This window comes from Magallana gigas, chromosome 4 (assembly GCF_963853765.1).
Source record: "Magallana gigas chromosome 4, xbMagGiga1.1, whole genome shotgun sequence".
NCBI classification, from domain to species: domain Eukaryota; kingdom Metazoa; phylum Mollusca; class Bivalvia; order Ostreida; family Ostreidae; genus Magallana; species Magallana gigas.
This window is the reverse complement of record NC_088856.1, coordinates 2,452,079-2,478,356: the sequence shown is the minus strand read 5'-3', so window position 1 is coordinate 2,478,356 and position 26,278 is coordinate 2,452,079. Positions and strand designations below refer to the sequence as shown.

The window sequence follows — 26,278 nt, the reverse complement described above, 5'->3', positions numbered from 1 at the left end:
AATGTCTCCTCCCTCTCATTTAAATTGACACAATTCAAGTAGGTTCGGTTCGATTTTCCGGATTTAGATTATTTATAGGCATTTAAAAATCCTAAATTTTTTAAACTGTATGCTAATTTTGGTAATTTAAGCGTGAATATAAATCAGAAGTATCCATCAGTGCTTAACTATTACGAGAAAAAGCAAATTTGTTGATATCTTCTACATAAAACGGTACTGAAAAAGGCCCCAATCTCTACAGTTTGTGCACTTGTTCTTTGATTCATATTAATGAAGAATTTAACACTTATTCACTCGCTTCGATTTCACACACCATGTTTACATTCAGGACTCTAGGAACTTTTCAAATTAAATGCACTGAGTTAGAGTTATCTCCAGTATTTCTATTTATGAACAGGTTATAAGACAATGTGCAATGTTCGAGGTTTTATTGCATTCAAACCCCCGGAGAGGGTGAAAAACTACAAACAAACAATACAAAATGTAAACAGTATCTCAATATAAAACACACACAATAAAAATATGACTGGAGTGGGCTTCCATAGTAATTTTAACAAATCTCAAAGAGCTATTCGATCGAAATAATTTCCATGAATTCATAAACGGACATTAAAATAGTTCATCCCTATCATGTTTATAAATGTATTAAAAATGCAATTATCAATCAATTGTTGCATGCAAAATTAACGATCAAAACAAAGGCAGGTAAAAACGCGCCAAATGCTTGATGACTCTATATGACAGTTAAAAATTATATATATATGAGTAGGAAACGAGTGTTATGCATCGTAATAAATGAAAAGGCACAAAACTTACTTCATAGGTGGCTTTAAACACAGTAAAATATGCTGGGTTCTGGAACCCACGAGGTTGGCACTGATGCCTTAGATCACCCGGAATACAGTTAATAAAAATGAAAAGTAAAACCCAACAAAACCGGAAAGAATAATTCCGGGACACTACACTCCCCTCCTGATTTTACAAAAATCACCTCAATGAAATAATTCAAAACAAACTGACAACTAACAAGGCATTTCATATAAGGTGATGAGGAAATAATCATTCTTGTTCATCAAACTCAAAAATGAAAACACACAAGAGCAGTTTTATGTACAAATGTTAATTCAATCAGTGATCAACGGCACAAGTTCATGAACGGGACGAACGTAAGTGACCACTTTCTCTCCTCTACACAAACGGACCTCCACTTCTCGCACTCTTCCATCAGCTCCCGGAAAAGTCTGTTTGACCATGGCAGTCGGCCATGAGTTGCGTCCAGAATCGTACTCGCGTAACAGAACAATGTCACCTGTCTTCAGGTTAGGTTGGTCCGTCGCCCACTTTCTTCTGGTCTGAAGTCCCGTCAGGTACTCTTTCTGCCACCTTTTCCAGAATTCATCAGCCATCACCTGGACTCTCTGCCACTGTGACTTGTATATGTCTTTGATACCAAACTGAGGAATGTCATCTGGTGGTGTTCCAACCTTTTGGGTCAAAAGACTGGATGGCGCTAATATGGATGGGTCATCAGGATCTGTGGATATTGCAGCAATTGGTCTGGAGTTCATGACAGCGCTGATTTCGGCCATGAGGGTAACAAGCACTTCATGAGTAAGATCTTTGATGTACTTTTTGCTCAGCAAGATCCCGTCTAGAATCCTTCGTGCGATTCCGATCATCCGCTCCCACACGCCTCCGAAATGGGAAGCATGTGGTGGGTTGAAAATCCAAACACAGCCGTTTTCCGCTAAGAAGTTCTTGATGGAGGCATCTTCGGTCACAACATTCTTCATGCCCAACTCTTTGACTCCACCGATAAAATTGGTGCCACGATCTGATCTGAAGATCTTGACTGGTCCTCGAATGGCGATAAAGCGCCTCATTGCATTGATAAAACTTGAGGTGCTGAGTTCCTCCGAGATTTCAATGTGGACCGCCCTGCTGGTTAAACACGTGAAAAGTACAGCCCATCTTTTCTGCGTTACATGACTTCCTCTGGTTTTGCGTGCGGTTATGCTCCAAGGGCCGAATACATCTACTCCGACGTAGGTAAAAGGGGGTCCAGGACTTAAACGGTCTTCAGGAAGTTCGGCCATTTTAGGAGAGCAGAATGTACCACGCAGTCTTTTGCAGATGACACATTTCCCCAGAAGACTGTTGATTAACCTTTTCTCTCCTACAATCCAGAATCCCATGCTGTGAAGTTTCCCTCCAGTGAGGCGTCGACCTTGATGAAAGACCTGTTCATGACAATGTAGAGCTAATAAGTTTGCTAAATGACTTCCTTTCGGTATCAAGATAGGGCAAGTTTCAATCTGTCGAAGTGATTTGGTTCCACGCTTCAATCTTCCTCCAACTCGGAGAAGTCCTCGGGAGTCTAAAAACGGTGACAAGGCCAAGATAGCGTTTCCTTTCTTAATTTCTCTCCCCTCCATAAGGCTCTCAACTTCCTCCAGGAAGAATTCTCTCTGGGCTGCCTTGATAATGAATTCTTCTGCTCTTTTGTAAGCTTCAGCACTCTTTGGGACTGAACAATAGTGCCATCCCACGCAGCTACTAGACTTGTTAAAGGACTGAGCAAGGTGCTGCAGTCGCGCAATAGCTCTGACCAGTCCGATCCAAGAGGAGAAATTCTTAAATCGCTCACACCAGGGGTGGTATACTTCATCCTTACAAGCGGTATGCAAGGTCTTCACAATAGGTCTCACCTCCTTATCTTGTTCCACATCAACCAATGGGAATCTGTCAGTGGGATTTCCTGATTCACTGGGAATATACCTTTCATCTTTTGTGTTCCTCAGGAAATGGGGTCCACATAACCATCTGCTTTCTTGAAGGTCCTGAGGCTTGATTGACCTGGTGGCAATGTCAGCGGGGTTCTGATCGGTAGGACAATATTTCCACTCATGACAAGATGTCGCCTGACGTATTTTCTCTACTCTATTTCCCACATATATGTAGAATCGTCTGCTTTCGTTGTTGATATACCCGAGTACTACCTTGCTATCTGAATACAGGGTCGTGGCAGCTATCTCAACATCTAGGTTGTTCAAAATCGTAAGTTTCAGTTGAGATGCTAACACAGCTGCACACAATTCCAGACGTGAAATTGTGTGCCCATGTATAGGTGCAACCTTTGCCTTTGCCTGGACAAATCCCACATGAAGGGTGCCATCTGCCTTGAAAGTCTTCATATACGCCACTGCACCAATTGCCTTTTGTGATGCATCGGCAAATATGTGTAGTTCTCTGCGCGAGACCTCTGCACTATTGATGTACGCATAAGCCCTTGGTATTGCTATATCCTCTAACGCTGGCAGTGACTCTCGCCACTCACACCATAGAGAGTACTGATCCTTAGGGAGAGGGTCATCCCAGTCCAATTTCTCAGCCATCAAGTCCCGTAGTATCATTTTTCCTTTGACTATAACAGGTGCAAGGAATCCAATTGGGTCATAAAGGCTATTAATAGTTGCAAGTACTCCCCTTTTTGTATACGGATGAAGAGTACGCGACACTTGGAATGTAAACATGTCTGTGGACACATTCCAGCTCACACCAAGGGTCCGTTGAAGGGGGGTTTCATCTAAATCTAGGTTCAGATTCTTGAGTTCTTTGGCTAGGTCATCCGTTGGAAATGCACTGCATACCTTTGGGTCATTGGAGGCAAGTTTATGCAGCCTGATGTTCCCTTCCTCCTTAAGAGTTTTCTGTGTTTTTGAGAGTAAGTTGACCGCTTCTTCGACTGTATCTACAGATAAAAGCCCATCGTCAACATAAAAGTTTCTGCACACAAATTGCCTGACATCTTCATCGGCGTTTCTTACAGTTCTGCGTAGTCCCAAGGTAGCTACCGCTGGGGATGCACTATTCCCAAAGACATGTCTCTTCATCCTGTACTCTGTAAGTTCTTTCTCTGTATCGTTGTCTTTGTGCCAAAAGAATCGTAAGTAGTTTCTGTGACATGCTGGAACAGAAAAACGGTAAAACATCTGTTCTACGTCTGCTGTCACTGCTACCTGGAACTGGCGAAACCTTAACAGGATTCCAAGTAGACTATTAACCAAGGCTGGTCCGGTCAAGAGAATGCTGTTGAGACTGAGTCCTTGAATCTGTGCCGATGAATCAAACACGCATCTGACGCTTCCTTTCTTGGGGTGGTAAACTGCAAAAAGAGGCAGGTACCAGTGTTCCTCCTCTGGAGAAGAAAGTGGTGGCGCAATCTCAGCATGACCATTATCCAGGATCTTGCCCATGAATTCCACGACATGCCGTTTTTTGTCTGGGTCCTTTTGAAGTCCTCTAGTAAGTAGATTTGCCCTGTGAAGTGCATGAATTCTATTGCTTGGAAGGAGCCGTCTGTTTTCTCTAAATGGAAGTGGTGCACACCAACATCCTTCAGAATCTCTTTCAAAACCTTGCTCCATGATGTCAACGAACTTCTTATCCTCTATGGAGAGGCCTGGTGAGTCGTCATGCTTTGTCTTAGCAAATATGTCTGTTTCCTTCAATTGGAATGAATTTTCGCAAGTTTCCATGAGAGACGTACGTCCATTGGTCCTAGTATATGTCTTGCACACTGACAAGGATTCCTGAGAATGTGAGGCCCCATAGCATACCTCACCAATCACTACCCACCCTAGGTGTAGTCTTTGAGCAAATGGAGAGTTGGAGTCTCCCAGTCTTTGGTCTAAAATGTGGTGGGCAGGCAACAAATCTCTCCCAACCAGCAATGTTATCTCTGCGTCCTGATCTAAGGGGGGTATTTCCTCCTCAATGTCCCTCATGTGTCTGTAAGACCTTGCGACCTCTGGTGTCGGGATCTCATCACGGTTGTTTGGGATATAGTTGCATTCCATCAATGATGGAAGACGAAGACTAGATTTTCCGTCCAAAGATGAGATAATGAATCCTGCCGATCTCCTTCCAGTTTGGGTAGACAGCCCCGAACATGAGGTAAGCTCGTACTGGACGTCCGGACCTTCCACGCCAAAGAAGTTGAAGAAACAACTGTTTGCTAAAGATCGATTGCTCTGTTCGTCAATTATCGCATACGTTCGTAGCACCTTGTTTGGGTTGTTTGCGTGGTGAATGTTGACCAAGAGTGTCTTAGCACAGGATTTGCTAGTTTTATGCACGTTTCCGCAAATTTGTGTACATACGGCCTTTACCTGGCTATCAGTTTCAGTGTCACTTGTGCGTTTCTCGACATGCAGGGCAGTGGCATGTCCTGGCTCCTTGCAGATGTTACACTTCATTCTTTTCTGACAGTCTTTGGCCAGATGTTTCTCTTCACAGCATTTAAAACAAATTCCCTTTGATCGAAGGAATTCTCTTCTCTCTTGAACAGTTTTCTTTTGGAAGGCACGACAAGAGTTCAGTGAATGGCCAGTCTCATGTAGGGGACACAGTTGCGTGTGTTCCGTCTTGTCCATGGGCCTTGAAGCATTTGTGTCAGTTTTCCTTGTAGCGACAGATGATGCACCTGTTGGCTTTCGTCGACTTCCATCAACTTTGGCGTTCTCAATCACATTGTCATAGTAAAAGGATGGATCATTTTTCATTCGTGCCGTGTCACGGATAAATTTACAGAAAACATGGAAGGGTGGAAAGGTCATGTAGTGACTTTCTTTAAAGCTGTTTGCATGCCTGGTCCACTTCTCTTGGATTTGGTAAGGAAGTTTTGACACGATGGGGTTCACTCCACTAGATGAGTCAAAGTATGCGAAAAGCGAAGAGAGGTGTGGAATTTCCTTTGCTGCTTCTATTTCTGACACAATGTCAACGAGGTCGTATAATCGTTTGTTGTCTTTAATACTGAGTCTCGGGAAGGCTGCAAGTTTGTTTTTTAAGGCTGCCTCAATCATTTCAGGCCTACCGTACCTGTCCTCTAAGCGTTCCCATAGTCGGGCTAAGGCGATATCCGGATTCACACTGGCGGTCCTTATGCTTTGTGCATATCTCGCTGATTCTGGTCCCAACCACTTATTCAATAGTTCTATCTCTTCCAAAGATGTTAAGTTCAGTTCACTCACAATGTTTTTAAAACTTGTTTTCCATCCTGTGAAGTATTCTGGGCGGTCGTCAAATTTTGTGAGTCGACACCACAATAAATCTTTCTTTGCAAGGAACTTAGACACTTCATTAATATGTCCATTGCTCGAGTCTTGTTTTGGAACGAATGCCGGCCCCATAGGAGACAGTGTAATGTTGTTTGGTACGACGCTATGTTCCTTTTTCTCTGATACAGTCTTCAACTCTGACTGCTGTTGTACAAACTCCTCGACTCTCTCCTGAGCAACTTGCCGAAGGTTTTGGTATTCTTTATCTGTAAAATTCTCATCAGGTACTTCATCTAAACCTTCTAGACTGTTCATTTCAATCTGCGCTTCCTCCATCTCTCTTTTGCACTGAAGTACCTTAAGGTCTCGGTCAAGTATGGCTTTTTGTCTTTCCATTTCATATTCTTGTTGTAGATATTTTTCCCGCACTTTTGCCGCTTCTAGTTTGGCCCGGTGTCTGGCTAGCTCTGAAGCTATGGAGGAAGAGCTTCTTCCTGAAGACATGGCTGAAGGTGGACTTATCTGGCTGATGTTTGTCGTTGAACCTTCCATTCAATTAATCACTAGCTCGGCTATGAATTTTTCACTGTGCAATGTTCGAGGTTTTATTGCATCCAAACCCCCGGAGAGGGTGAAAAACTACAAACAAACAATACAAAATGTAAACAGTATCTCAATATAAAACACACACAATAAAAATATGACTGGAGTGGGCTTCCATAGTAATTTTAACAAATCTCAAAGAGCTATTCGATCGAAATAATTTCCATGAATTCATAAACGGACATTAAAATAGTTCATCCCTATCATGTTTATAAATGTATTAAAAATGCAATTATCAATCAATTGTTGCATGCAAAATTAACGATCAAAACAAAGGCAGGTAAAAACGCGCCAAATGCTCGATGACTCTATATGACAGTTAAAAATTATATATATATGAGTAGGAAACGAGTGTTATGCATCGTAATAAATGAAAAGGCACAAAACTTACTTCATAGGTGGCTTTAAACACAGTAAAATATGCTGGGTTCTGGAACCCACGAGGTTGGCACTGATGCCTTAGATCACCCGGAATACAGTTAATAAAAATGAAAAGTAAAACCCAACAAAACCGGAAAGAATAATTCCGGGACACTACAGACAATTTTCAAAAACACGTATTTGTAATATCGTTACTGAGTTTATCCATGCAAATATAATATTGTGGAAACATATACCAAAGAAAATCCCGTGATTTAGCGTGAATGTAACACTGCACTTACGCAAGATTGTAAAATGAAAAAAAAATCCAGATGATTTCCGGGTTTTTAAAAGGATTTTTCGTTAATTATGAATTAGCGAAGCTTGATAAAAAAAAATAAAATAAAAACCAATTCGTAATCTTCAAGTACCAATGATGTTTGAAATATATAAGACAAAAGACAATACTCTTCTGATTTCTTGGTATTAAAGCCCAAAAATTCGAGTCTATTATTTTAATATAGTAGTATAGATTCTATAGGTCGGGGTTAGGGTTAGGTCGATATTTTTTTAAACAATATTGATTTTAACATATTTAAATCATATATAGTAGAATTTGTAATTAAAAAAAAATTGTTTCCATATTCCAATGTTGTTGCATCAAAGTTCTTGAGAGGATTTTTTTCATCCATTTACTCCAATGTAAAATGTCAACCCCTCATTCGGCCAAACCCTACCATCGGATATCACGACTTGAAACAAATTGAATTTACACTACATGAGAATGTGTCGTAACATGTTGGAACATTAGATTCATGTAATATATTGATGAATTTAATACCGTGACCCATTATTAATTCACATCTTTAAAAAAACTATAAAGCATTATTATTTCAGTTTGATTGGTTTGTCAACAGGCACATAACCATTATGATATTAAAATCAAGTATACCCAGGAAATCCCAGGGATTTACAAACTACTGCAGCATCGGCGTTACCCCACCATCTTCCACAAACTGTTCCCCAAGTTCCATTTTGATAGACTTCTACTCTCCCCTCGTAAGTAGAACCTCCGACAAGCCTCGTCGTGATTTCTACATAATGATTTTAGTTTTGAAAAATGCTGTAAATACGTGTTGACATGAGAAAGTTCATCTTCACAAGCTATTGAAAAAAGAATACAAATCAAAAATCGGTAAAATTATCATTCATTCGTTACAATAGTAAGCGAAACTTACTTATTTATTATTATTCATAAATAGTTGTTCATAATTCCTTATCTGCTTTTACAATGTTTTTCCCCATAAAACAAGGGTATGCTAATGGTATCATCCCCCAATTTCCCAATTTTAAAATTTTACAATATTTACTTCACGATAATTTTTTGTTTTGAAAATTCTAAAAGCCAAAGTGGGATTCTAACGTATGACTTACTTATTTGCAATCAACGCTCTAAGATATTGTGATACGCTCTTGTGAAAGAAAAAGCATTAAAATCAAATTGAATATTATTTTTTGTTTATTTCGATAGTAGGCACTTCACAATATGGAGTTGCCCTATTCCTCCTTACAGTGGTAACAACGTTATTGTTGACAAGCCAATCGTGTTAAATAGTTCGTGTAACATGGGTGATCGTTCGTGTAACGTGCGGGATCGTGCGTGTATCAGGAAAATTGGTTTGCGTTTTTTATCGTGCGTGTTCGTACATGAACGTGCGGTTTTTTCGTTTTGTAATTTTTTTTACGGAATGCCAGGACTTATTTTCAAAAAAAGACAAGTAGTGTTTGTAAAGCAATGTGAATTTAATAAAACTTTTTTTTATATAAGAACATTGACAGTTGTTAACATTCATTCTCTCTTTCGTCGTTAAATACATTTTTGTATTTCCATAGCTCATTCAATCCTTTGTTCGGTCGAGTTAGTTTTGCTTAATTTTATAAGCAGTCTATATCAAGCATCAATTGTGTCTTGACAAATAATTTCAATCATATTAGCAAAAGCGACACGTTGAATGAAAGCGGCCAGGCTTACCCATTCCCCGTTTTAAACTTAACGATTATTCCCAACGTTTTTCTTTCAAATGAGAATACGATACGCATTATTATCTAATAGATTGTATACACATTTGTTTGAAATAAAATTTATTTAGACGCTTTAAAATTTAGAATGAATAGAAATAAATCAATTATGTACTGTAAATTATGAAAATATTGGATGTGAAAAATCGAAATTCTATGGAACAAGGTAACAAATTTACCTGTATCCCGCATAATTAAATCGTACGTAAGAGAATTAAATTACATAAACAGTCAACTCGTACGTAAATAATTTTGTGTAGTTTATGCATTATCTTCATTTCTGTTACAGGTAATTTTCTTTAACTTATGATAGAAGTTAATATTCGTTATGGAAACAAAAAAATAATTTGTGTGTGAATCCTTTTTATTTGTGTATGGATGTGTAAAAGTGTTAACTCGTAAAATACAAAACAGTGCATGACTAAAGTACATGCCGCTTTTCAATAACATACAAACATAAAGCAATACAAATATATATAATTAAAGTAATACGTTTCCTTAATTCAAATCTTAAAAATTAATTTTGATTTTGCGTGTTTAATGGTGTAGAATCGTTCGGTTGCGTGTTTAATCGTTTTTGTTCGTGTATCGTGAAGATTCAGTAAGTTAGTGATCGTCCGTGTATCGTGCGTGATCGTTCGTGTATCGTTCGTGTATCGTGCGTGATCGTTCGTGTATCAGAATCGTGCGTGTTGTTTGTCAACAATAACGTTGCTAACTTAACTTTACACTTATACACTGGGTAAGTTAAGAAAAGAATGCCGTCTTCCACCGATAATATGAGATAAAGAGATAGAGAATGAGAGAATTACGGCGAGAATCCAAGAGATGTACACACTACAGCCGTGTTATGGTTGTTCCACATATCATCGCACACTGTACCCCAAATTCCATTGTGAAAAATCTCTAGCCTTCCCTCATATATTGATGAACCACCTACTAGTCGTACCACATCTACAAAAGTAAGTGGTCATCAATAAGCATTGCTAAAACATCATCGTTCAGAAATAAACTATTACTTTTTTCAAACAATATATCAATGAGGCATTCATCAGGTTCTTGACATATTTTAATCTATTCAAAGTATATTTGCATAAATGCAAATATGTTTAATTATTAGTCATTTGTACTAGAATGTAGACTTTCGGTATAATGTAACTATTCTCATCTTAAAACGAAGTAAAAAAAAAAGCGCTGGTAGCAATTGAAATATTAACATATTACGTACTATTTAAATGTCGAACAAATCTTTTCAATTTATTTAATACATGTCCGAATTGACAACAATGAAAAAGACAGACATACATTACAGCACTGTTTGATACAACTACTCAAAGTCGATGTTCTTGTTTTAATGGTTACATTATGAACATACACCTTTTTTCAATTCTTGTAGATTTGTAGAATATGGCATAAACATAAATTGCTATTGACATTAATAGAATACATAAGTTACCATTTAAAAAAAAAACATTTATACAAAAGTGACTCCCATAGCCTGGTACATTAAAAAAAACAGCAGTGTCTCCCATGCCTGGTACCTCAAAAGACTTTAATAAAAGACCCCTCATAAAGTTAAAAATCAGAATATAAGTAAGATAAATGACCACCCTTGTTCCAATCTCTGAAAGACACCGACGCCTCATAAACACATTGTATGTCATATTCGTATTTGACATTTCTGTTGTTACATTTGTCATACAAATATTCGTAATCGTAACAGCTTTTTTCCAGCATCAGAACTTTGTAGTTTTTTTTTGGTTTTAGCAACAAAATGGAGATTTGCCAAGTCAGCTCTGGTAATTTTGAGATAACTCCGTTACAGTGCAAAATGTGCCGTTTTAATTCTTTTGAGTAACTGCTTTGCTTCATTCTGGACGTCCAGCGCGTAAGTCGTCTTCTTTAAGGGCTGGTTTAAATGATATTTCACTGCCATGGATTGTTTTTTTACTTTTCGAGATGGCTAATTTCTTCTTATCTCCAAAGTGTTTAAGAATGAAGCAATTTTGATATCTGCGACTTAAGACCCTGGTCTTTGCAGGATGGAACAAACACTTCCGGTTTGGAAGACTTTGCCAAGCTGTTAGGTATTGCTGTCGGTTGTCAATATAACTGACGTGCCATATTACCAGAAATCAATTCTGTTAAGATTAGTATTTATTCAGGTTGCCAACTCAATAAAATAGCCATAAAATGAAGCACTTGCTGCAGAATACCAATTTCTTGTTCGAATTTTCGTCACGGTAAATTAATTAATATTGGTAGTGTCTTATTTCATTTCATTACACAGTAGTTTTCATATTTTTTTTTTAAGTTTTAGATTATTTTATTTCATATTTTATAAAATTATTTAATTCATCGGGGCGAACACGTACATGTAGAATTTGTGTTAAATGTAAAATCGTGTGAACAACATATGATGACATTTATTCCTTATATATTTTGTCGTTTAAAATACAATGAATATTACAATAACAGAGACTTTTGTTTTTAAGTTATTGTATTAAAAATATCCAAAACAATCAGTAAAATTTGCTTCAGACTTAAAATGTTTCTTATTTTCATGTATAGAAACCTACACTAAACAGACATTAAAAGAATCGTACCATTTGACGGTAGGCAGCTGACAGACACATCCTCACCATGAACACAGTCGGAAATACCCCACCCATTGTGCCTACAATCCTCTATTCTTTCCTCAGACCCAGTACAGTTAACGTTGTCTAACCAGATAGGACCTGAACCAAGACCATATCGAGCACAACAATAGGAATCAGAGGTATTCCTGATTAATTACAATATATTGTGATTACAATTTAAATATCACATTTATGTTAAAGGTATATGTGGCGTATTTGGAGTAACAATTTTGACATGAGGTTTAGTAAAAATATACATCATGCTTCTTATAATTAGACGTTTCACAAACTCTAGGCCCGTAAAACATGTTCTTTCTTTAGTAATTTGTCTCTAAACTTTGCTACGCTTCTAATGAATATTGATGTGATCGGCCATTTGTAACGCCACTGCGCATGAGTGCGAGATAACCTAGTATTGAAAACACGATGGAAGAACAGTTTGTTTAGAAATTAGCTATATATAGAATCACGTTTTTCATGTTTTAAATTAGTTAATTCTTATATCAGATGATACCCGAAGCATTATAATTTCGTTATTCATTACTGTAGAACGATATAAATTACTAATTATGTGTAATAAAGATGAAACACTATTTTAGCATCAACGACACGGTAAAATGAGTGAATACCCCCTCTCCCTGAGGGATTCATGTACTGCGAGTGTTTATTTATTCCCTATTCAAAGATTTCTCTAAACGAAAATCCCCATGTGGTTCATAACTTATAAAGTACAGACATGGAACACATGGAGCACGTACGAACCTGACTACCAAAACCCCTACAACTTCATGATAAAAACTGAAGTTTAATTCGGCTTTAATTCCTATTCCATCAATCTACCTAGTCTCCAATGACAATATTCCCTTTGTTCGTATCCTTGTCAGTCTGTATCTTTTTTTCTTTCTTAAGCCAATTCTGTCAAACTTAACGGTATTACGGGTATACCTATTTTTCTCGTCGTCGCCATTGTTATTGTGATAGACTGAGCGTAGTATCACGTGGCCGATTTATGGTGGGGCTTAATCAAATGCTCTATTTATCATAGACTCGAAAATAATTATAAAAAATATTTATCAAATTCTATATCTTTTAACCCGATTGATATAAATAAATCAATTAGATATTTCTTAGCATGAAAAGATACGCCATATATACCTTTAAAAGCAATAGAAATCAAAGTATAATATGAAGTAAAATACAGCAATTTGAAATAAAACTTACATTTAGAGAACATTTGCTTACCCGTTTGTTTGTCTAGTTTGCACTTTAAAAAATCCCAGAGTGGAACAAACATTGTTATTGCTCTAAGGAAAGAGTTTTTTTTCTCTCACTTTTTTTTGTCTCAAATGGGTCTCCATACATATTAAAGTCGTAAAATAACAATTGTTTATATCTATTATTTGATAATTTAAGATATGATATTCACTCCAAGTAACAATAGACTAGTTGTTTTTAAGTAAAATTTAATCGAGATTCAGTAAAATTTTACGACACTGCGTAACTAAATTGTCGGGAGTCAAATGTTACCAAGGTATGGAACAACTAAGGGAAAAGGGTCGTCTGCGTCCAAAAAATAAATAAAACGGACTAAGATCGTACAACAATCTCAGATAACACGATGGGGTGGCAAACAGGGCGAGGAGTCGGTAAATTCCACAAGTGCGCTGAGCTTTCAGACGGGGAATGATCAAGACGACTTCATCGCGGGCAATATTATCACCACGCCCGAGGTCGTTTATAGTGAAAATGTAAGTGTTATATATTGATATATTAATGTTTATTCATAGTTATTGTAGAAGTTAATTTTAAAAAAAGAGTAAGTTTCATAATAATATAGGACCTAACGTCTGCTGCAGTTTGTCTGTCAACTTTGTGTGCTGTGAACGGGGTATAGTAGACGATTGTATAGTCGTAATGACAAATACATGTATTTTCATATTAAGTGGAAGAAAAACAAATTTGAAAGTAAAAAATCAAACCTAATTTAAAGAAAGTATCAATTAGTGGCTTTGCTTTCAAATCAGATTGTCTAATTCTAAACAGTATCTGCATTAAGTGTAACTATATAATGACGCCGGAGAAAAACTACGGCAACCCGCTAGCTGTATAAATTACGAGAAATTATTTCTCTTAAACAGAGTGCATACTTTTAAAACGATATATATTGTTTTTCTATTATTTCTGTGTTTCTATCATTTATTTCATTTTTCAAATTTTTTATCCGCTCCCTTTTTTCTGATGGTACAAAAGTATTTTATTTTTAAATTAATTGATCAATATTCATAACTTTAAATAAATACAGGTACATCTTTCATAAGACAAAAGGACCGAATGCTTTGAATTCAAATATATGCACTATATCATCATTGCTTATATATCCGATATGTTCTCTCTCTCTCTCTCTCTCTCTCTCTCTCTCTCTCCCTCTCTCTCTCTCTCTCTCTCTCTCTCTCTCTCTCTGCATATATTTTAATGATTTAATGGAATTATTTGGAATAGGCGAGGAAGTGCCCAAGACTTGAAACTGATTGGAGATGTGGGCGAAGGATAGTGGTACTGGGAGTTCTAGCAGATGATTTGTCTGCTTGCAAGAAATCTGGTCTGCCACTGCAACTGTCACATTGTATCACAACACGTGGTCTCTCAGCAATGCTGAAGATACCCTGTTCAAATACTGTATGCACATATTTGAATACCATACCAACAGGGAAAAGACATGATGATCGTGTTTGAGATGTAAACAGAAAGTTGGCTGCAGGAAATTTAAAAATAAAAATTTTAGAAAGCTATTTAAATTCATGCATTATAATAAAGGCTTTACTGTTGTACATGTAAACATTTATGGAAATTAATTTGTTAATTAAAAAACCTTTAAGGTTTAAATGATATATATAAATTTTGAAATTAAACATAATATTAAAAATAAGGGTGAATCTTTGTATTTCTTTAAACATGTACTTCATATACATATTTTGTAATATTGCACTACATGTATATATTCATTTCAAGTCCTAACATTGTATTTTCTTCTACATAGCTGTCCAGCACACAGGGGTTGGATACACACATATAATTGGCATACTGGCAGAACTTAATATCCCCCAATCAGCGAAACTCTTTTGTACACCAGACAAGTGGACAGGCAACAGAATCAGAAGCGTATTCTTCAATAAATTATGCTTTGCAAGAGGAAGTGGAAGCAACCACAAAGTACGGATGTATATTTTTAAATGATTTCCTTGTTTGTGAAAAGAGAAATCATTTGGTATTTATCAATTTCAAATGTCCCAACTACATAATTTTTTAAGTTAATGATAATGTATATTGTGAATTTTAGACGGGGTCACGTACTGTCAGCCGAAGTATCAAACCGGAAGTCACGCGTAGAACACATGAATTGAGTCTACGCGTAAGAAAATAGTGCAGAAACTTTTCATGCATTTCAGTAAATATATACTATAAAAACACGCATTAAATCGTTTTAAGTCCTCTATGTATGAATTAAATTCTATAAAGAAAATAAACAAATAGCTTTATTGATCAAAATATTCTTGCTCGGGTTCAATAATTGTAACGATTTGTGGAATGAATAACGTAACTGAATGCACAACACCGCCGACGATTCAGTTGGCAGACCAGCTCATTGATGAATAGAAGAGGTTGAAGGTTGAATCGAAAAGTAAAGTTCCCAAACGCAAAGTGACGTTTTTAAAAAGTTGTGAATTTTATTTTAACAATCTATCACCTGAAAAATACTGAACTTCATGCGCGAGCCGAGGTTAAAGCTGCTTGGTCCGATTTTTTTGTAATTACAGTATCAAATTTTTTTTCAAACAAATCATTTATCTTAGAAAGTTATGGACTTTGTCCTATTTACACCAGCAGAATCAGTCTCCTTTCAAAGTTAGAAATATTTAAAGTAATAAAAATAATTTCTCTTTGGGCAAACGAAAAAACAAACCAAAATGCATCACGGGAATGTTTAGAAAAGGAAACCGCTTGGTTTCGTCCCCCGAATGATTTAGGGTTATTCAACCCGCATGCTATGCATTTGTAAAGAAAGCAGACTTTAGAAATATTAGCGAACAAAACATGTACACATGTTTATTTGAAATTTGTCTGATCATTTCGACCTTTATTTAAAGCGATGTCAAAGTCGTAATACAACCATACCCGTCTCGTCGTCAGGGGTGCAATTTAACATGAGGCGAAATAACGCGGTACCTTTAATGGCGTTTGTTTTGTTAGCAAACTTTGTACGTATTTTTCTTCATTGAAATTTGGCATAATTGACGGGTAAAACTACTGAAATGTCTATTATTATACATATACTAAGCATAGCCATCGTTTAAAAACGTGCATAAAATTTGATATAAAATCGGACCAAGCAGCTTTAAAATATGGACGGGTTATACACAGATGTCTAACATATTAAATAAGTGTTTCATTGGCTTCGAGTCTACTTGCGGTATGACTGCTGTTCATTTGTAAAGGAATTTTGTACATAGAAAATAAAAACAAGTCTAAATTTGCCTTCTCGTTCATTGACTCTTTAGTTAATTAAACTGACCTTAAATTTTGAACAATGCATTGTAAGCAAAGTCTATAAAGATTATACATTTTGTGTGACCAATAGATCAAATAATATATACAATCTTATCGATTGAAGAACCAAGTTAAATGTTAATGTTCACGTTGTCCGGCTTAGTTGGAATATATAATCTTTTTTTTAATGTTTTGAAACATAAGTTTACACTTTTTTCTATACTTTATAACGGACAAAACCAGTCATATTCATGATTAAAAAAAATTCTTCATCAATATCTTAATGTCTTTTATCAGAAACTCAGCTGATCTTTCTCTCATCGGTAAAGATCTCGCCACAATATTAAACCTTTGAATTCAGAGATAATGCATGGTTGTTATGTTTTAAATTTTTAATTTACCGTGTGGTAGTACATGTAAATAAAAGGACTTATCTCAATTTTAAGAAGATTAAAAACTACAAGTTTTTATCGTAGTTTTAAAATCTGATTTACAATCCTGTATTGTAGCTCTTCGAAAAATTTGAAATTAAATTGGTTTCCAAATTAAGTTCATTTTTTCCAAGACACGCATGGAAATGTGCGCTTAATAGACGAGGGTGTATTGAAAGAACACAGATCCCTGAAATGACAATGTCCTCAACATTTGGTAATTTTGCTGTTAAAAGCGTTAATTTTGCATATATTAAAATTTTTAAAATCAAATAATTCTGAATAAATAGCTAAAATTATCAATTTACAATTATTATACAATAACTATTGCTCTATCGTTTGTCAGTAAACATATTACCGCCATGTGAATATTTTTTCCTAGACATGAAACCAACCTCTCCTTCCTTAGCACTAAGTGACTGATCTGGACATTTTCCTTATTTTTTTTTCTAACCAGTCCTTTAACCGACTTATCTCTTTACATTAATCAGTTAATGTATTTATTTTTCTGTTGATTAATTTTTAACGACATATATAACAGTCAATCAGGAAAGGTCTACCCCAAAATATGACGTGATTCATTTACTTTTGGTCTCCATTTTCTAGTTTTATCGATTTTAAAAGCAGTTGACTGAATTCAGAGTATGATTTTCAATGAAAGAAACGGTTGTATCGTAATTCGTTTAGATGATGCCCGAGTTTACACAAAAAGTAGTAATTGGCAAACAAATTTATTTTTACCTATTAATTTTATATGAATCGCTGCAAGAAAATCGTGACAGATAAGTCGGTCTAAAAAATCAAAATGGCTACCGCTACGAACTTTTTTTATTGTTATAGTACTTGGAATAATCTTATTGTAAAAAGAAATTTTTCAAACGTCAGGTACCTGTGTTTGTTATCGGTATACAAATGTTAACTTTGTACGGTAATTGAGCAGTTTGAGAGTTTTCGGAGTTTTCATAAACTTTTTATAACAGATACCGTCCGACTTGTGGATTTTCCATTGGATCACAAAATTAAATAAATCTAATGATTTAAATTATTTACCAAAATATAGTTGTTTTGATTTTCACGGTTAGTTGTAGTTTTTAAAATTTTTCCTTGGGGTCTTATTTTACATAAAATTCCGTTGTGTCAAGTTTCTACAATTATTATGAAAAACAGTCCCGGCCGGTAATTAGTAAAATTTAGACAAGCAATTGCTAAAAGCCGAATTTTAACATACTAGATTGGAACAACTAATTCAAACTCATAATTTTTGGAACATATTCGAGGAAAACGTGGACAATTACAAATTCAAACTTTGAAGACCCCGTTTTTGAGTACTCTCAGTACTTTGATTTGTTATTCCTCTCAGAAACAAACAGTCTAGTTCAATTACATTCAGTGTTGATGGCGCGTGGCAAGATAGAGGGAGCGGTCGTTCCTATGACAGTTTAACTGGTACATGTGAAATATAAGTTTGAAAGTGTTTCCTTGATTCTTCACGAATGCATCTATCTTCATTAATTTTTTTTATTAGAAAGGATTCTTTCTTTCTTTAATGGGTGTCTGAAATGAACAAGCTTAATTAAGTTGAAATACATGTATTGTAGGTCACTGCTCTATGATAGGAAGCCAAACAGGCAAAATTGTTGGATACAGTGTAAGGAGCAAATTTTGCAGACAATGTGACAATGCTACTGAAAGAAATCAGCTTCCCCATCCACATAACTGCAAATGGAATTGGACAAGTATTTATAATTCATTATATAGTGCTATTTTCTTAAATATTTTAATAGCTCAGGGGTGGATCAAGATTTTTTTCCCGGGGAAGAGGGGGTGTCAAACCATTTCACTAATATAACAGTCAACTCATTTTTCTTATAAATCATTAAATTGTAACTTTGTTATCTTTGCAAATTCTAGGGGAGGTCTGTAACACCCCCCTTCCCCTTCTAAATCCGCGTATGAGCTGCTGTGTGTGATCATATAGGAAGTTCAAAATCAATAGAGCCAGACATGGAAGTACATCTCATTGATCAAGCAGTACAAAAGGGAGTGCAAATAGAAGAGCTGGTTGCAGATGATGATACAACTGTGATGTCTCGAGTTCATGGCATATGTTCTAATATCCAGAAGATGTCTGACAAAAACCACATCAAGAAAAAACGCAAATTCTCTTTATAATCTTCAAAAAAATGCACAAAAAATTTGTCTCCAAAAGTAATAAAATACATCCAGAAATGTTTTAATAACATGATCTCCCAGAACCAAGGGAATCCAGATGGAATTAAAAACGGCCTTTCAGTATTATCTCTGCATCCATTTGGCAACCACACTGAATGCAGTGAAGTCTGGTGCCATCACAAAAGAAATCCTACTACCTCAAAATAGTCCTCTCTTCCTTATGGTAAGCCCTTGAAAAGTGAAGTTCTCCAGCAAGATCCAGAGAATACCGTCCATAAACTGAAGAAGCACTCCAGTAAGCTGGCAAACCTTGGAAGCAAACAAGCGAATAAAAGTTTTAACAAGTCGGTAGCTTCCAGAGCGCCAAAGTCTAGACTCTTTAGCCGGTCCATTGTGTATAGAGTAGCTACTAGTGTTGCGTAGAAGAGCATGGAAGAAAGCTACTTGATACAGGTATTTGTTCTGAGATTATAATTTGACAATTATGAATATTAAAAAAACCCATCTAAACTGCATGCTTTTTTCAGGCTTTCATCAATACATGTATATTAATGATAGATAATCAAGCTAATTAAAATACTTGATCTATTACAAAACTTCTATTTTGGTGTTCTATGAAGATAAATTTTGATGATTTTTTGATAGGTCAATAAGCGTCTAGGACTCTCTTCTGGTACATACACAAGAATACTTGCTGCTCAGAAAGATTAAGCTGCTCGGAGGAAGAGAGCACTAGCTGTCACTTCTAAAGCCAAGAAGAGGATATTACATGTTCGAGCCAAAAGGTTTGTTATTTACAAACATGTACCCTCGATGTCAAAATATTATGCCCTTTTGATTTTAGCTCCATGGACTGGATCAAACGTATACCACAGGACACAAAAACTATTATGACCTATAGTAATATAACATGTAATGGACTTCTATTGCTCTTTTTTAATTCATTATTTGCCATAAATAGAGAGCTCTAATTGTGTCATTCAAAAATTAAGTCAATTCAAATTATCCATGTGCATATTCTATTTGAAGAAATCAAACAACAGCGTCGAGGGAGACAAGGGAACTAGTGAACTATTGTCCCCAGGTTGCACTTAATGACAACGAAGAATCCCTTGGCACAGCAGTGGAAATTCCTCCACCTATTACATGTACAAGACCAGCACCTGAGCCAGCAGAATTCTCAAAGGAAAATAACCCTTTCATATATATTTGACCTAGAATCAACAGGACTAGGTATATACTAGCTCTCTCTATCATCTCCGGTCTCTGTCGCTCTGTCTGTCGGAGCTCTCTCTCTCTCTCTCTCTCTCTCTCTCTCTCTCTCTCTCTCAAGGTTAATACGTATCATTAGTTTGGTTAATGCTTAAAATGAAATGTGCTGCTAGAATCCCTTGCTGTGCATTGTTTTGATGCAACATACCGTTTTCTGGGCAAACTTAATAAAAGCTGGGAAGGTTTTACGAGAGTCGGATGAACAACTATTTAATTAAAATGGACATAGAATTCTAGCAGCAGTTTTAATTAAACTGAGATGTTTTGCCTTCACTTGGTAAGTTTATTTTGTTTTGGAAACCGCGGGGTAGTGTTGTTCTATCTCATCTTATATTAAGGAATATACATACGCTATTTATAGTGGTCACGTGATAATGCATCAATGTGGGAGTAATGTACTACCCGATTTTATTGCACTGACATCTATTTTAAAGGATAAACTAAACTAAATATTCAAAATAATTATTTAATTTTACGATTTTGAATTGAGGTCAAAATAAAATGCTAAATTGCCCATATGCTTCCTTAACACCCCCGCGAAATGAAGTTAATGCTGTGAAAGTGTCTGCAGCTGTTGGTGCTTTGCTAAATTCTTTTAAGAAGTTTCAATCAAAAGTTGTGTTAATAGGTCATAACATTAAGTCATTTGATTGTCATTTACTTTTAAATGCCTTAGAATCTTGCCCCAAAACTGATGCTTTTAACACTGTATTGCAGGATTTGTTGACACCAGACTCTTGTTCAAAATTTTTAATCCAAACTTAAAATCGTTTTCTCAGAAAGGTTTCTTTGAACAATTTGTATTTTCCAATTATAATGCCCATGATGCACTTGAAGATGTCTTGGCTCTTAGAACACTTACTGAAACCATTTTTTATCTGCATCATTCACGTTTTCGAATGCCTTAGGAAATTATTTGTATTGTTTACAGATTCAGCTTGTATTCTTAATCTTTTCTCTGAACCAATAGTGACTAACAGAGTACGAGTGACAAAATCACAGAAAGTGATTGCTTCATTAAACAATACTTTGCTTCAAATGTTGAAAGTTAAGTGTAGATGCATACTGGTAATTAAATATACATGTAGTTATCTGCAATATATATTTGCATCAACATAGACATTAAGTAACTGTGATCTTATATGTAAGTTGATAAAATTGATATACAGTATAACACTGTTATAGCGAATATGTTTATGATGAATTGACGCTTACAGCGAAGTGATTTTCATTCCCCATGACTATATCATATGTTGTATAATGAAGTAAAATCATCCGTCCCTGGCACTTCGTTATAAGCATTGTTTTACTGGACAGGCAATTGCACAACTTGACTTGGAATCATTCAATTTTTTTTAATATTGCAGATTGTAGAAATTGTGATTACATTGTACCTTTGTACTTTAGAGTTTTATGCTTTTTATGTACTAATAATTTATGTGCATTTTGCTATAATTTTGATTTTGAACAATTTATGAAAAACCCAGCTGTTGAAGTCATTTTTTGGCAAAACATTGCATAAAGTGTACCCCTATTGTACGGATAACTCCTCCTACCATTTTCAAGATAGGAAGTTATTCTTTTGGAGATCAATTATACATTATAATAATATCAGAAGTGTGCAAATTGTTAGAATTCTGATTCCTGATGATTTGTGAAAGCATATTTTACCAGCTGTTGAACTTAAAAAAAAATTGGCAAAAATATTTCGTAACAAGTACCCAATTTTTCTGGATATATAGGTTGTCTTCGTCAATTCAGGGTTGACAAATGGGTTATGGATACTGTTCACACTAAAGAAAACCAGGTTTGTTGTCACATTGACAGCTTTTCTCTTGTTCATATGTGGTATAAAATAGGTTTTATGGCTTTGAATATGTACGATAGTATCACTGAGGCAGAGAAAGTTTAATACACCTTCTAATGTTTGTATTAATTTCAAATTTCAAATGAAAGTCTATTATATGCATATGCCATAATCAACAAAGTTCAGGAAAAAGTTAAAGATAATTATTGAATGTAATATAAGTCTTCTAATGATTGATGAAATGCTTGCAACTCATTGTACAAGGAAAGTATTTCGTTTTAGATGTTGTTATATTGAAGAAAATTTTGACGGAATATGTGCTTGAATTGTCTATATTTCTCTTCCACATGCTATTGCACTTTTCTCAAACAACTGTTATAATCAGTGCTATATGTATAGACATGTCAGCAGGTTGATATTTCATAAGGTTGATATTTAAAAAAATGTTGTTGAAAACATTCATATTTTCAGTGGTGCTTGAATTATTCATCCACTGTCTCTCTCTCCCCTCTCTCTCTTTCATCTCCGGTGTCTGTCTCTCAGAGCTCTCGTTCTCTCACATCTCTGGTCTCTGTCCCTTTGTCTTTCAGAGCTCTCTCTCTATTATCTCCGGTCTCTGTCGCTCTGTCTCTCAGAGCTCTCTCTTATTTCTCTCTCTCTCTCTTATATATATATATATATATATATATATATATATATATATATATATATATATATATATATATATATATATATATATATATATATATATACATGAGGAGTTTTCACAGTATTGTATATTAAAATATTAAAAATATATTAAAAAATGTTTTTGAAAACATTCATATATTTAGTGGTACTTGGAAATAAAGTTTTCAATATGAAATGATCATTTTTAAAATGAGAAACTATTGAGATTTTGCGTAATTTAATGGAATTTTCTTGTAAAGATAGAGGAAACTCGGGTTAACACCCCCCCCCCCATTATTAAATTTTCAATTTTATATCTATTTGGTGTAGCACTTGACTTATACAACTGTGGAAAACAACAGCTAAAAACGAAATTTCCAGTATAGGTTGACATTTAAAGAGATGTTGAAATCAATTTTGTTTTGCAAAGGAGTGGTCAATTTTCTATGTAAAGAAAGAGGAAATTCGAGTTAAAATTTCTCTGTTAACAAATTGTCAATTTCTTTTTCTTTTGCTTTAGCTTTTTTCTCATATATTATTCTACAGAACTATAACAAAGAAATAAATTCTTATTACAGGATGATATTAATAAAAGATGTTCAATACATTAATATTTTGTAAAATTGAATCTGATTTTTTGTAAAGTCTGAGAAAATTTGGATTTGATTATTTCGAAAACTTGTAATGTATTTCCTTTTTTCTTTACTGTTTTGAAATATTTTGACCTTACAATTTTAGATCCCTAATAAGTTTGGAAATGTTCAGTCTTAGGATTTTTCTGGTGTATCAAAGTCTAAGAAAAGTTCCTATAAAGGTTATTGAACGTAAAGTATTGTCTATTTTAAGATGTTGACTTTGGGTGAACTTGGTGGTCGATTTTTATAAAATGTTTAATGTAAAACGCATTTATACGGATTTTCATAAAATTCTTAATAGCGAGCGCAGCGAGGCGGCGCGAAGCGCCGATCGCGTAGCGAGCTCCATAGACAACGTGTACGAACGGAGGAAATTCGAGTTAAAATCTGCACATTGTTCAAAGAAAAGTTTGTGGACCCGCGTGAAAACGTTCTACTATCCCAGTGATCCTTTGCGGTGCATAGCAACATCGTGGAACAGGAAGTGTTTCTACGGAAAATTCTAACCTCTACATCGCATACATCATTTTCATTTAACTAAAAAATCCTTCTAAAAACATTACAGTAAACAACACATAAGCTTACGTAAAAAAATCCTGAACTTTATATGACGTCATTTTCTTCTCCGAATTTGTCCGACAATTTACGAAAACTGTCGAGCGCAAAAGAATGTTATCTATGACGTCACAAAGATCTCGCGTTTTAATTTAGAGGTGGATCAAGCATATGTACTGGATCATGTAGGAAGTACTCAGTATCAGTGTTAACGGTGACTCTTTGGCTGATTAGTTTTGTTTTGATGATTTTTTTTTTGCTTAGTAAATACACATGCAAGTTCCATGCTAAATTTATTGTCATATTGATCCAATCATATATGCATACGTTAGGTAGGTGACAAAAAATTATTCAGAAAGAAAAGTCTAATCATTATTAGATCTACGTGCAGCCACGTCATTTTGTAATGAATTGATAAAAGAAAAGAATTAAACTGTTAAAATATCTACCGGTACATGTATTTGTTATATAGTTGCATATGTGGTTAAATTATATTGGATATCACACACTAAGAAAGGGGTGAGGGCACATGTCAACAACGCAGCGTCGCTTATATAGCGTACAAAAATTAAAAAGATTTAAAACAAAATTAATGTCACAGAGGAAAATAATTAAAACACAGGTTACAACAAGGAACAAAATGAGAAATAACAAACAAAAATTATTTTTTACTGATTTTAACGATCATTATTAAAGGTAAAGAAAAGATAAAACATAATTGTATCTACATAAAAAAAAAAAACGGCGTTGTGTTTATCAAAATATTTTAATACAATGTAAGTCTGTTTAACATTTTATTAATGCTCAGTGGTAGTTTGTTTAAGTGTATAAGACTAGGAAGGGGCAATTGGAATAAAAGTTTGATAACTTCGGGTTCCTTGCGGTGGTAAAAGTTTTCGAGAAAAAGCCAAAGTTTTTTTGGTTAGGGCAAGTCCAAGGGTTGCATTTAACAATGATGACAGATGTGTGGTTCCTTCTGCGCTCACCCCAACGGTCACACCGTAAAACATATTATTTGAAGTATGAAAAGACCCATTCCTTAAGACAATCTTAACGTGGTTACAAGTTTACCTAGACTGACACATTTACGCCATTGATCAAAGAACCTTACCATGTGAACCCTAGTGATCGACACACTACAGTAGAGAGCTGCTTGTTCCACATGTCATCACACATTGTTCCCCAGCTCCCGTTGTAGTACACTTCTAATCTACCCTCATACTCAGTCGCTCCTCCAATTAGTCGGACAGGTATGTCTAAACATAAACACGCAAATAAACATCTTGATACAATATTAATTTGGAGAAATTCATGCACTTACAATGTCACACTAAGTTGTATCTACCCGCATAAGTTAAAGGAATATCATCTTTCAATATGTTTGCTGAATAATTTATGGTCTATATAAATAGTAAAACATAGATAAAAATAATGTAATATTCTATAAACTTGCATTTTTCAATTTAAAATAAAACAAATCACACCTGATTCTCTTAGACTTTAATATTGAGCTCAGCTGACTAAGTAAATTTGATCCAGAAAATTAACTTCAAAAGTACCTAATTCCAATTTTAGACATGACAATGTTGAAATTATATGGATGAGATACATAACATTAGTATCTTGAATATTAAACTTATAGACTTAAACACTGATACACATAAGTTGTTTGTTAGCATACTATATAAGCATCTAGACTTTAATAACTTGCATATATGAAAGTAATGTGTTGCACCTGGCATGACATCTGTCAGATACTCATGTTTGCATTGCATTTTTACCAATGCTTTAAATAGGATTTGTTTCAATGTAATCATCTTGCATGTATACAGAATTATGTTGCATGTAGACATACTGTTGACATGATCAATTTTTGAATTGTTTGCAGAGCACAGAAATATAAAACAGTGGCCATCGACTTCTGATATAATCAATTGTGTTTTAATATTTAATTTTGGAAGTATTGTGCTTCTTAATTTGAATTCGCAAAAAGATTAACATTTTATAGTTAAACAGCAGTCCCGATTGATTTCGTCAGTCTTAACAAATGCAAACCATTTTAAATAAAAAGCATAATTTTCATTTTACTAGTATATCCTCGTTCTAAATACGGTGTTGCCAACACTACTTTTGTGTTTTTGGAGTAAAACATTTTAATTGCACGTTTTTCTACTTGTAAAAATCGTGATCAGAAATTATTGTTTAGATTAAAATACAAAAAAAAGTTATGTCTTGAATTGATTGAACTAATATTTTTTAGATAAGGTTTAAGCAATGCATAGTATTTTATATACAGCGATCCAAATTTTATTTGTTTTAGACAATGTTTCTAAAGTTAGCAATGGGACCCACATTGCTCTTTTTATCAAAAATGTGCTAACAAGATAAATGTCTTCATAATGATATGAGAATTTCTACAGAAATGCATGTCTTCGTTTTATTTTTCCAT

At 35.0% G+C, this 26,278-nt stretch overlaps 1 protein-coding gene across 2 annotated transcripts; it reads right to left on the bottom strand.

Moving 5' to 3' along the window:
- Positions 1-464: 464 nt before the first annotated feature.
- On the bottom strand, positions 465-7,196 carry LOC105337828 (uncharacterized). Of its 2 annotated transcripts, XM_066080903.1 has the most exons (3): positions 7,057-7,196; positions 1,426-6,701; positions 465-1,383 (listed from the first exon to the last, which is right to left on the bottom strand). In XM_066080903.1, the coding sequence occupies exons 2-3, from the start codon at positions 6,612-6,614 to the stop codon at positions 1,125-1,127; spliced, it is 5,448 nt and encodes a 1,815-aa protein (XP_065936975.1). In that variant the 5' UTR covers positions 6,615-6,701; positions 7,057-7,196; the 3' UTR covers positions 465-1,124. The 2 variants fall into 2 exon arrangements, with proteins under 2 accessions (XP_065936975.1, XP_065936974.1); XM_066080902.1 differs by having other exon boundaries at positions 466-6,701; positions 7,057-7,195.
- Positions 7,197-26,278: the final 19,082 nt, after the last annotated feature.